At 39.1% G+C, this 13,263-nt stretch overlaps 1 protein-coding gene and 1 long non-coding RNA gene across 2 annotated transcripts; one reads left to right on the top strand and one right to left on the bottom strand.

The window, feature by feature from the left end:
• Positions 1 to 8,522: 8,522 nt before the first annotated feature.
• LOC140794602 (uncharacterized) lies at positions 8,523 to 9,715 on the top strand. The gene is made up of 2 exons (XR_012110169.1): positions 8,523 to 9,301; positions 9,546 to 9,715. It is a non-coding gene; the product is annotated as an uncharacterized lncRNA (long non-coding RNA).
• Positions 9,716 to 10,655: 940 nt separating this feature from the next.
• LOC140795370 (cytochrome b5, seed isoform-like) lies at positions 10,656 to 11,671 on the bottom strand. The gene is made up of 3 exons (XM_073147895.1): positions 11,534 to 11,671; positions 11,308 to 11,374; positions 10,656 to 11,145 (listed from the first exon to the last, which is right to left on the bottom strand). Exons 1-3 carry the CDS (start codon positions 11,615 to 11,617, stop codon positions 10,907 to 10,909), a joined length of 390 nt encoding a protein of 129 aa, XP_073003996.1. The 5' UTR covers positions 11,618 to 11,671; the 3' UTR covers positions 10,656 to 10,906.
• Between the last annotated feature and the right edge of the window lie 1,592 nt (positions 11,672 to 13,263).

The raw sequence follows: 13,263 nt of genomic DNA on the forward strand, positions 1-13,263 counted from the left end.
TTTTGGATTCAGTTCAACAGGTGGCCATTAGAGTATATTTCTAAAGACGGCCTTTGCCCTCTAAGAGAGGGTATGTACTCTAGTTTCGCTAGAGGACATTGATGCATCAAAATGGACAATGTCTATGTAGACATTGCAAAGCCATTGAACAATCCCTACCGATAGTGCTCCTCAACGGCACTAGCCAAGAAGTGCATGCGCGTTTTGAACGCTTGCCCCGATACTACTTCTATGAAAGGCTTGGCCATGAGATAGCATAATGTATGCACTGTAGATATTGGAAGACAGGGCAAAGCGTGACTTTCCCCCATGATGCACTAACCTTCATGTCTCTTTAGCAATGCAAGATATTCTCTCTAGGGGAAGAGGGAGGCAAATAGTTGCCTTACCGCAATCTACCCAATTAGATGGCAAATGACCCGCCATGAGGAGTTTTGTGACAATTAATACAATCTAACCATATGGGTTAAGTTAGTTGAGTCAAGTCTATTGGAATCATTTGCTTATTGGATGCACATTTCGATTTAGAATGAATAATCCGTATATATGCCTCATTAATGCAAGTTGGCGTTGGCCCATTGTACTCTAACTCCTATAAATAAGAGTGCAAGATCTAGTATTTGCTTTATGAAATGAATATTGAGATTTAGCTTTTATAGCTCTTTTATTCATAGTCGTTAAATTGCTTTTATTTTCCTAGGAGTAGATCTTAACCCTAAAAACCCTATCAAGATACCAAACCCTAATTCACACCTTTCCTTACGAGCCACTTTACCCTATGATGTTCTCCACCAACCTTAGTCATCCACCACTCTTCGACGATCGCCACAATATCAAGTAAATCGTTTCAACCTTGATCCTAACCTTCCCTCACCTTTTTAGCCATGACTTCTTATTCTGATCTCCAAATCCACTCAAATTAAGAGCTAAAAGAATCCTAACACAAGGATACTCCTCGCAAAGTTTTAGATAGAGATTAGCTGACTTGGGCAAAGTTCATAACAATAGTAAAATTTGGCTCTAATCTAATAAGATAATATGTCGAATAGGGTCGTTGATGATGTCTGATCTCCTGGATGTGTTAAGACATTCAATAATGGGACCACATTCCATTACTACATTGTTGTCTTATACTCCATATGTCCAAAGCAAAAAATATTTAACTCAATCTTCTATGACCAACAACCCCTATCGGAAGGCTAGGCAGCCGTCACCATGGATGGCATTAATGATGATTAAAAAATTGTCATTATACCTATTGGTACAAGCAATGAATTGATCCAGTTAGGTATTAAAAATTGAGCCTCGCTTACAAAGAGGACAAACTAAGGCCCTTAGGAGATCCCGCCTGCTGGTGATCATTGGCTCGCATATTGAGGAAAGGTTAATAAGTTATATTGTCCGATACAAGACTGTCCTAAACTCTTCACCCTCCACATACCCCATGCAAGTTTATACAACTTCTCTCATATCAACCCTCCTATACAAAGGAAGGTTTTGCCTCTCATGCCCCTACATGCCAAATGTACTTCCTCAACTTTCCCTTTTGGTTGTGTTATGCTATGCTATGAAAATGCTAGACTTATTACTCGTGATGAGTGTGTCCTCGTCATGCAGTAAGTAATGAATGTCTTGACCTAGAATTGTCGAGGATAAAAAGGGTTCTTAATAATTTGTAATCTCTCCTATATCCTCCAAATGCTCATGTTTCCTTGTCCTCTCTTTAAAACTAGGTGTGGTCAGAGAAAGGCTTCTAAAATCATCCACTTCTCTTCCCTTTGAGTATTATTTTGTGGTAGGTTTGTAGGGCCTCTCGAGTGGTCTCAGACTTTTGTAGGGTGAGGAGGGATGTCAGTGTGGAGGTTTGGAAGATAGTCAATGCTTCATTTTTGCTCTTATATGCGGCAATTCCCTAGAGTTCAAGTGAATTTACAGAGGAATTTATGGTGATCTCTATCACAAGATGAATTTGAATCTTTGGGAAATGATCCAATTATATGCAACAAGTTCAGTCCCTTTTTGCTGCGTAGGAGATTTCAACTACAATTGTAGTAATAGTAAGAAAGATGGAGGCTCTCTTGCGAATGGCTCCGACCTAAGCATTTTCAATAGTCGAATCAATACTGTAGGACATTGATCTAGATTTTTCAAGACTCGCTTACACTTGGTCTATCTATAGAGCAAATAGTTATCTGATTCGAAAGTGATTAGATAGAGTCATGACTTCATCGGACTAGTGTGGGCTCTTCTCTCAAGCTCGCGCCCTCCACCCTTCGATTGTTTCTTCAAACCATAACCCATTACTGCTCTATACTTTCTCGACTAGTAAAAAGTGCTCGCAAAGTTTTCAAGCGGAGAACTGTTGGTTTAAGGTTCCATTCTATCGCCCCTCCTATTGTAAGAGCTGGTAGAATGTTTATGTTCAGAGAAAATTGCTCTCGCATAGCTCTAAACTTCTCACCAAGTAGTTGTGCTCTTGGGCAAGGTGTAACGCCCTCACTCAGCACGGGCACGTGCATGCCCACGCGCCCATATGGCACGCGCGGCGCACGCGACAGGACGGGCGGGGCCCGTCATACACAGATACTCTCATGTGCACATATAATCATAACATCACCAAATAAAACCTGCTAACTTATCCATGATCACATAATTCATCACCAAATAAATCATACTATTAACCAAATAAATCTGTTAACATATGAATATCTCAGTCCATAATAATATACACTAGACCACTACATAATCTGGCAGGACCCACACAGGCCACAACAAACCATCAAGATACAACTAAAACGACTAATACAAGAGTACACTATGATTCGACCTGTATTATACAAATCATCGTCTAATACAAAAGAGTACAAATATCAAGTACTAGTACAACTCGATTCCTATATAAACTATCATCTATATCATCTTGCGTCTATAGCTCATCTCATCATCGCTCTAAAATATCTTCTTAAGGTATCTCAATTCGCTATCACGTACCACATATCTGAGGAGGGTTAGAAAAAAAATAAAGAGAGTCATGAGCAAAATGCTCAATTAATAGACCTTACGCTGAATTAGTGATGCCAAACAGAGAGTAAATCATGTACTAGATAATATGAATCAGAAAGCAGCATGATGCCATGTATGATCATGTATATATCTATCTTCAATGACATATATATGAATGAAATTAATTCTCATAAATGAGCATATCATATCCTTAACCAAAAATATATCACATGATGAAATTACCATATAACATCACTGAATATAACAACATATCATGTATAATAATTATGATCTAATAATACTAGTCACATCAATGATGATGCATGATGCATGCCAATCACTAGATAATCGTATATGTTAGAGGCATATATAATCCACATATCTCTCACTATCACAATCATCCGTCTCAACTTTGAATATCATCCACCATGCTGGACTACGGTACCCGGCCCCAAACTCGATACACATCATGTCACAAGCCCAGAGCATATCCTGTCATACGCTAAGAGTATCTCTGTAGATAAATCATACTCTGTCATACGCTATGGGTATCTCTGTAAATAAATCATACCCAACCATACACTAAATGTATCTTAGAAGAAAGTAATTATACCCTGCCATACGCTAAGGGTATATCAATGATAGTTGTACCCTATCATACGCTAAGAGTACAACCATCAGCCATCACCATACTCTGCTATACGCTAAGAGTATGTCCAGTACCAGTTCGGACCTGATATCGTTCCAGCCATCATATCATATCACATCACATTACGTACACATGTACTTTTATGATTTCTTATACATGATAGATCATATGCATATATTCAGTACTGTAACAAATCATGCAACTTAGGAATTTAGGTGGTAAAGAAGCCAAGAGAAAAATGATGTAATGCAGACTCTAACCATATATCTAACCTATGCATACTCCTACTAGTCCATCACATGCACACTCATGATAGAGATCATCCCGACATAAAATCATAACAGTATAATCATCTCTCATCATCTCTATTTATCATCATCATACTCATATCCAAGATCAGTCTAATTAGAATGCATGATAAAATATGTTTGACCGAAATTATTTCTATATAAAGTCATATAATCATATTGGAGGCCAAAATATGCATGTACATAATATTTAATATATCCTAATTTAAGAAAGGCGTCTAGGGGATAAGACTCCTCATCGTCTGATCAGAAGACACAAACTACGCATCTCTCACATCCGTCAGTTGACCGAGTGACACTCATCGCTAGTAAGGTCCACGGGGTCTCAAATAAGGGGTTCGAGATCTGAAATATTTAAGTAGTATGATGTTAGCCGTTTATCTAATTAGAATTAATTCAATTAAAATATAAAGGTTTATTAGGTTTAGAGTTACTTCACTTTATTTTTAATTACATAACTATGTCTATATTATAGATACGATTCAAATACTATAATTATATTATTATCATAAAATGTTAGTTATGACATAAGAAGAAGATGTCTGCTTCCTTTTATATAAGAGTATTTCTAAATATATAATTATAAAATAAAATAAAAGGCTAAATAACTATAAGTATTGACAAGGTCTAATTATAATTAGTTTTATACTTCATACACTATCTTGATTAATTAGGGACAGTGCAGTCTTTACTTAATAAAATAATAAATAAATAACTAAATAAGCCTAGTATTTTATTTGTTGCAGAATAATCATATATATAAAAAATTAATAGAAATACTTAAAATATATATGATGAGGGTATTAGAATATAAATCTAATAATTATAATTTACAAATCTATCTATTAATCTAATATACATATAAATAAATAAATAAATAAATATAAGTATTACCTATATTTATACATAATTAATCATTAATTATAAAAATTATCATTAATAAAATTATATTGAAGAATATATAATATTATTAAAATAGTTAATGTCTAAATAATCTATTTGCATTAATTAAGAAGAAAAATACCTAAATAAATAACATAAATAAAAATAATTAATTAATTCTGCCTGCTACAGTGCCAGCACTATGTAGAAAGAAGGAGAAGCCGAGGAAGAAGGAGAAAAAGAAAGAAAGAAAGAAAGAAAGAAAGAAAGAAAGAAGAAGAAGAAGAAGAAGAGGAGGAGGAGAAAAGGAAGAGAAGAAAGAGAGAAGGTGAGGGAGGGGGTTGCAGACCCGAGCCAGCGGGGAGGGCACCGGCCGCTGCTGGCCAGCCAGCGGTCGGCCTCTCGCCGGCGGCTCGGCTCCGACGAGCCCAAGCTCGGGCAAGAGAGAGAGAGAGAGAGAGAGAGAGAGAGAGAGAGAGGAAGAAAAGGAAAGAGAGGGGGAACGAGGGATCTCACCGGCGGGCGGCGGCTTTGGGGAGGTGGCGGCGGGCCGACGTCGGCAACAAGAAGAGGAAGGAGTGCAAGAGAGAGTAGAGTGAGAGAGTGACCGAGAGAGAGATAGAGATAGAGAGAGAGAGATTTAAAGGGAGAGAGGGAAGGCAGTGGAGGAGGGGTTGCGGCAGCCCCGGGGCCCGTCGTGGCCAGCTGGCCGCAACCGATTGGCTGCGGCTGCGGCTGTGGCAGTGGGCGTGTGGCACCCCACCATGCAAGCTGCATGAGCAACTTGCATGGGCACAGTGGCCGGCCTCGTCGTGCCCAAAATTAATTAATTAATTTATTTATTTATTTATTATTATTTTTTTTTTTTTTAAGGTTGGGTTGTTACACGAGGTCCAGCATGGGCAGCATTTAGAGGAAGATTGCCTTGCTGTTGTCTTGAGGATCTCTATATACTAGAAACAGAGATCGAAGGTGGATTGATTAAATTGGGGGGACAAAAGTACTAGGTTCCTTTAGACATTTGCTACTATTTGCAAAAGAAAAAATATCATCTCCTCGATCAAGATGAACTCTCAGATTTGGATGCATAATCAAGACAACAATAGTCATGTCTTCACTAGTTATTTTAAGAACCTCTTCACTTCAGTTAATCCTCTCTCTACATATAACCCCTATGCTGAGTTGATAGACTCCCTTTCACATCTTTCAAAGAGAATACTCAGATGTACCTCATCCTCCTTTTCAGTGGTAATTAACGATAGAACCATTGGCTTCTTTAAGCCCAGTAAGTTTCTCAGACAAAGCTGTTCACTGTTTTCGCCTCTTCATCTTGGATCCAATATTCTTTCCTTGCTATTCAAAGGTGAGGCAAAGCTCAAAAGAACCTATGGGATTAAGCTAGCTCTAGGTGCCCTGACTATTACACACCTCATGTTTGTCAATGACCTCTTGCTGTTTGAAAGGGCTACTATGAGAGAAGCTAACAATTTGAAGACAACATTAGACCGTTATTGCTCGCTCTCGTGTCAACCCTTACACTTGGACAAATCTATTGTTTTCTTCAACAGGTTGATGGATTGCGATATGCGATCTCATATTATATCTGCTACAAAGGTTCGTCCATTGGCTATAAGATATATTTATCTTGGAGCCTTCAGCTTTGTAGTAGAGAAGTTCTAATCGAGGATAGTAGGATAGAAATCGAAGAACTTATCGCATGCTGGAAGATTAGTGTTGCTTAAAATGGTTCTCTCTTCTATCCTAATCTTTTCTATGACAACTACCATTTTCCCGATCGAAGTCTTCCCTTAACCAACTCAAGGCATTGATGTGTGATTTTTAGTGGGGATTTGGTCCTAGTTCGTCCTATGTCTAGCTGAGGAGTCGAATGTTATTATGTAAGCTCACAACCATGGGTGGCTTAGGCATTAGGTTCCTTGAGTTGGTAAATAAGAGCCTGATCTTAAAATTATCTTGGAGACTACTCTAATCACCTACTAAGGTTGGGGCTAAACTTATCAAGTCCATCTACTTTTCACATTGCACCTTCTCAAAGGCTAAGGGCAAGTAGAGAGCCATATGAGCTTGGAACTCTATGATGCGCTTAATGGACACCCTATGCACAAATGTTACATGGCAAGTAGGGAATGAGGCTTCCATCTCGATCATCATGTATCTTCGTCGTTTCTTTTGAAAGGAATGAGATCAATTGGTTAAGGATTTACTTAGAGGGAATGCATGGCATGAGGAGCTCATTAGAAGATATTTCCATCCAAAAGTGGCAGATCAAATTATGAATGTCTACGTATGTCTGGCAGCCTTTGACCACGATGACCACTTGGTCTGGATGCCCATGCCATCTGAGTATTTTCTACTGCCAAGTAAATATATTGCACCTTATTTATGGGTGCTTGGACAAGCTCTTCATCAGCCATTGAGGTTAAGGATCTTTGAAAGTCCCTATAGAAAAACAACTAGTAATGTCCCATGTCCTAACTTTCATATGGAGATATCTTTTGGTTGCACTCCCTATAAGAGTTGTGCTACATAGAAGGATCAGGGCAATTAATCTTGATTGTCCCCATTGCAGAATAGCAGATGAAAATATTGAGCATTTGTTGTTCACTTGCCCAGTTGCATGAGAAACATGGTTTCATAGCAGGCTGGGCCTTAGGGTTGATACTGACGATCTAAGGTTTAACAATTGGTTTAATTTCTTTGCTCATGAGCTTTCATTGAACCAGATGGCTTATGCTTTCAACCTACTTTAGGTTTTATGGAAGGGCATAAATGACTTGATTTTCATAAACGTTGAACACTCCTCGGTGAGATAGTGCATTGGACTGAGAAGCTCTCTGCATGCAAGCTGCTAGGCGTGGATACCAAATCCAAGGATTGCGATTGGCTGCATGACAAAGGAATATGAAGTATCTTGCATATCCTCGGGAAGTATGTGATCTAGGTGGATGCAACCTGGAATGGTAGCAAACTTGTATCCAAATCAAGAAGCTTTCCCGAATCTCAATTTGTATTCAGATCTGAATACAAGCAGGATAGAGTTTTTAAACCCGCATATGTATTGTTTAAGCTTCAAAGTAGAGTATTTAATTGGGCTGGGCTTTTGGCCCACTTTTGTAAGAAAAAAATAAATATGAAAATAATAAAAATAAAAGTAATATACACACATGACACATATGTATACATTTAAAAATCAAATACATATTAGATATCCATATCCGATAGTTGGATGATGTATTGGATACTTACCTTCTTAGACTAGGGCTGTCAGGCTTGACGAGCAGCTCGGGCTCGGCTCGGGCTTGGCTCGGGTGAAGCTCGAGTCCGGCTCGGGTGAAGCTCGAGTCCGGCTCGGGTGAAGCTCGAGTCCGGCTCGGCTCGATCAGAGCTGAGCCGAGCCCTAGCCATCATAATAGGCTCAAAATTAATATCGAGCCGAGCCTGAGCTGGAGCCGGCTCACTCAGGCTCGGCTCGATAGGCTCGATAACCTGACTCCATATGACTAAGGACACATGGCATAAAGAAATATTGCCACGTGTCCCTCACTAACTCATTCTCACCCGTAACACAATATTTATCACCCTCACCTACCCCACCCTCACCTACCCTCACCTACCCCACCCTCATTAATTACTTCACCTTTCCCATCACCACCTTCCCCATCCTCAATTCCCCCACCCCACCCTCATCTTCACTCTCACCCTCATCCACCTGATCACCTTCACTCTTCCCTCCCCGTCGGCCTCCATCGGCAACAACGGCAAGCCACCACCACGGCGCCATGCCTTCCTCTCCGACGGCCTCCTCCTCCTTCGCCGTCGGCCTCCTCCTCCTCCTCCTCCTCTTCTTCCTCCGCCGTTGGCCTCCTCCATCCGTCTCCGACTCCTTCGGCAAGCCGCTGTCCATGTCGCCACCGCCCACGTCGCCACCGCCTCTAATCGAGCTTGAGCTTTGCTCGGGCTCGGCTCGGGCTCAGTTAGGCTCAGCTCGAGCTCGGCTCGGGTTGAGCTGAGCCGAGCCTGAGCAACATTATGAGGCTCGAAACTAATTTCGAGCCGAGCCTGAGCCAGAGCCGGCTCGCTCAGGCTCGGCTCGTTTACACCCCTATCTTAGACTATTCACCGCATCTAGAATTTAAAAAAAATATCCATATCTTTAACTATATTTCCATATACACTATTCAACATTTAATACCTTCTTCTCCCTCTCCTAAGTCCCATCTATAAATACTTCATATCTTTATAGACGGTTGCATTTGTCACGTAAACTGTCATACTCAATCAGCGATATTAAAACATTCAGGAATTATGAAGGGGCTCAGTTTGCTGATCATTCTGATGTTCGCCACTGCCATAACAACAGCCACTGCAAGCGTAGCCTTAGCTTCGACTTCTCAGACAATGCCCTACATAGAGTACTCCCAGAACGGATCTGAAGTAGGTGTGTCTTTCTTCTCGTGGATCTCAAATCTCATCAGACCCATCTTACAACAGTTAATAGTCTAATTTGAAGAATTAGATATTGTTAGTTTGGTCTATGGTAAGAAATATTGGCTGTAACTTGCCTTAGAAAATAAGAATAGCACTAAACTTTGCTCTTAAACTTGTTTTATTTAGATCTACTTGTTATATATTGTCTTCTTCCTCATGCTTTGATTCAATCTCTTTTATGGTGGCCTGAGCAGCGTGTCCAGCTCCCTGTGACAAGAAGTGCTGCGCTTGCATCTACATCCGCACTCGCCCTCGCTGCATCTTCTGTTTCGATAGTTGCCCAAATTTCTCGCTGAATTAGGAGGAGAATTGAATGTGTTATGAATTGATATCAATAAAATTCCAAAGTTCTCTTCATTACAAATACTATTGCTTGATTCCACCCAAAAAAGTACTTTGAACTCTTTTTAGGTAAACTTAAGATTTGACTCTTGAAAAATGAGTGTCTTTTTTCTATATTATATACATCTTCTTCTTTTTTTCTAATATAATAAAATGGATTTAATTCATAGCTTGCTCAGTATCCATATGCATATGTGGTGGCTTATTTAACTGTATGGATGAAGTTACATAGATGATTTGTAGGTGGCCTGTCTCGGCACCACATGGTTTGGAGCAAATGACTCGGCGATGTTTGGTTTGAAGCAATTTCTCTACGATGCTTCAATTTGAAACTTAAAACATTAAGTTGAATCACCGTCGAACATATTATGGGGTTTTAGTGTCTTTATATTCAAGAATAGATAACCCTTTTGCCCGGTGTATATCTAGTCTACAGGCTATTCAATGATTAGAAGGAAAAAATTTATCCCACACTTACCAAATTTACTAAAATACAGTTGAGAAAAATGTTTCCAAAGAAGTTTGTATTTTATAATGATATATAAGGCAAGATTTTTATGAGGTAAGAAGAAAGGGGGAAGGGAAGATAAGCATATCTGTTTAGGTATTTTAAAAGATAAACTTACCATTCTTGTTTAAGAAATTAATTAGTTTAAGTTATGGAATATATTGGCAAAAAATAATGATGGATTACAAATAGTTACAGATGAGGTGTTAATTAAACACTAAATTATAAGGTGTTAGTTTAAAAAGATTTAGAATATAATTATGGATAGTAGCCTAGGAGAATCTCATAATTAGGTTGGACAACTCATTCAATCCTCCAATCGAAACGAGCTATATTTAATGGGCTGGCTAACTCAAGTCATAACACACTCGACATAACTCATCGTCATAAGAAAAAGTTTCCAACGTTCATATAGAGATTGAAGCCAAGAAGAAGAAAGAAGAAGAAGAAGAAGAAGAAAACATTGAGCTTAACTACTTCCAACTTAGTTGAGGCACAATATATATGCAACAAGATTGGATCAGTACATGATATTATTCCAACAAAAGATTGCGACATCTCTTCAAATGAGACCAAAAACTTTTTATTCAACCACCAAAGACTACTTTGCAAATAGTAATCATCACTCATACTTCACCTTTAAGACTACTTATTCCTCTAAACAAAGATCAAAAGTAGCCATCCCACCAAATTTATAGGTGCACTTTAAGCCTTGGCCTGAATAATGTAATACCAAGCCCCAAAGGCTAGGCCAAGGATGAGCACAGGGAGGAGGAGGCTAAATAAGCTTGAGGAGTTGATGGACTTGCTCTTCTGTCTGCCGTCGCCGGCCCCGGTGTCGGCTTTCTGGTTGCCGACAGAGCCGATAAGATATACCTCCATCATGCTAATGGCTGAGGAGGTGTGACCTACTTCCTCAAATGCAGCAGTAGCATCTCCAAAAGCTTTTAAGTTCCAACATAAATGATGGTTAGGGTTACAAACAATGGTGCTTACTAGCAATATTGAATGAATAAATTTGAAGGGATAAAGATAAAAAGAAATATTTGGTTTCTAGTTTATGAGTTGGCCTAAGATAGTGGAAGAAATTAAAGTAGTATGAGTACTTGCTGCTTGTAGTAGAACTTCAGGTCCACCAGGGTGATCTCCTAAGAAGTTGGTCACATCATAAACCTACATTAAACAATGAAACATAACAAACTAATCAAGTAACAGAAAAAAGGAAGAAAAATAAAAAGAAAAAGGAAACAATAGCTATGTAATCTGAAGGGTTTAGTGAAAAAGCTAAATTGGCGGGAGAAGAAGAAAAAAAGTGGAGAAGGGATTACAAACCTTGCCATGGATAATCAACCAGCAATCCTCCTTTGAGATGTGGAGAGAGACCTCAGAAGGGGAGTATTTCTTAGAAGATGCCATCTTGGTTTACTATTGAGAGGAAGTGGTAGAGGAAGAGAGGGAGAGGATCCAAACTTATATATGTCAAGGGTAGGTAAGTGGATTCTCTGCAGCCACCATTGAACGAATTTTTCATATTCAGGACACTTGGTAGATCTTACTTCTGATTACTTGTGAATGAACAATTTGCAAGTTAATTCCACTTTATATCACATTAGCAAATATCTGTGTTGCTTATAAATGAAAAAAAGGGTTAATTGCACTTTTATTATATTTATTTTTTTTGATAAAAAGAGAAATTTTTTATATTAAGTTGGTAACTAGGTACAAAAGTATCCACCAAAATTGGAAACCAAAAATTGAATAAGTCCAGAAGAAAATCTCCTATCCCAAGTACACCCGAAACTAAGGCTTCTTCCTTTTTTGCAAGCCAATCCGCAGCTAGATTAGTTTGACAAGATATACAAGTAACTTTGCAATTTTCAAAATTGCTAGTTAGGTTTTTAATGTCATCAATGATAGAGCCAAGAAACCATGGAAGCTGTTGACCATTTTGCATAATGCTGATTAGAATTTTTGAGTTAGATTCGAGCTAGACTTTAGAGTATCATCTCGGCACTATACAGATTAGAGCTTCTTTCATTGCGATGACTTCTGTAGTTAGCGCTGATTTATAGGACCCACATCTGCACCTTGTAAGGATAGGCTTATCGTCAATCTGTCGAAGTATGAATTCGGCCCCAGCCACCTCTACTCTATTCACCCATCAGAGTTGGCTTTGACCCATCTGAGTGGTTGAGAGTCCCATTGAGCAGATGTAGAGTGGGGGGTTAGGCCTCATCTTTTTGACATAGAGGTTTTGATGATATTCATTATTAAGTGATATAGTTCAATTCCCTACCTTCCGGATTTTGTCCGTTCCACTGGAGAAAATAATTTTATTTCTCATCTTCCAAATTTGCCATATGAGCACCGCACAACAGCCCTAAACCTAGGCCTTGTCTAGATTCGATAACCCATTGCCCAACTGCAACCAAAAACTATTCGACCATCTCTCTTCAAGGTAGACATTTTATTGAGGTGTGCTTTCAAAAGGTCCCAGAGAGATGAGGCCATGACGCATTCAAAGAAGAGATAGTCTATGGGTGGCCATGTCGCATTCAAAGAGAGATGAGGCTATGTCGCATTCAAAGAAGAGATGGTCTATGATGCGAGATAAATAAGCTTCGGTAGGTAAGCAGCCCCAAGCCATTTTCCATAAGAAGATTTTAATTTTGGGTGGAATCGAAAGAGACCAGATTTTTCTCTAACTGTCCCATTGATTGGAGAGCTCAAGAGGAGATTTAAGAAATTTATAAACAAATTTAGATTAGGAATAGCCGGTGGGGTGGAACTTTTAGATCTAAGTGTCTTCCAGATTGTGCATGGGGAGGTTGATACTAAGAATTGAATCAATGTGATCAATGCTAAACATAGTAGTAGTGATATCATAGTTCTATTGGTCATTTGGAATGAGATCAGACACATAGGTAGCCGAGTGTGTAAATTGCATATTGATGAACATTGGCCATCTGTCAAGCAGCAAAGGACCTAGCCAAGGGTCCTTCTAAATCTTAGTGGTTTGACCATTTCTAATAAGCTTTGTAAAGCCTCCTTTGAGAATTATT

This window comes from Typha latifolia, chromosome 9, assembly GCF_019914945.1.
Source record: "Typha latifolia isolate L0001 chromosome 9, TyphaL0001v2, whole genome shotgun sequence".
In the NCBI taxonomy this organism is placed as follows: Eukaryota; Viridiplantae; Streptophyta; class Magnoliopsida; order Poales; family Typhaceae; genus Typha; species Typha latifolia.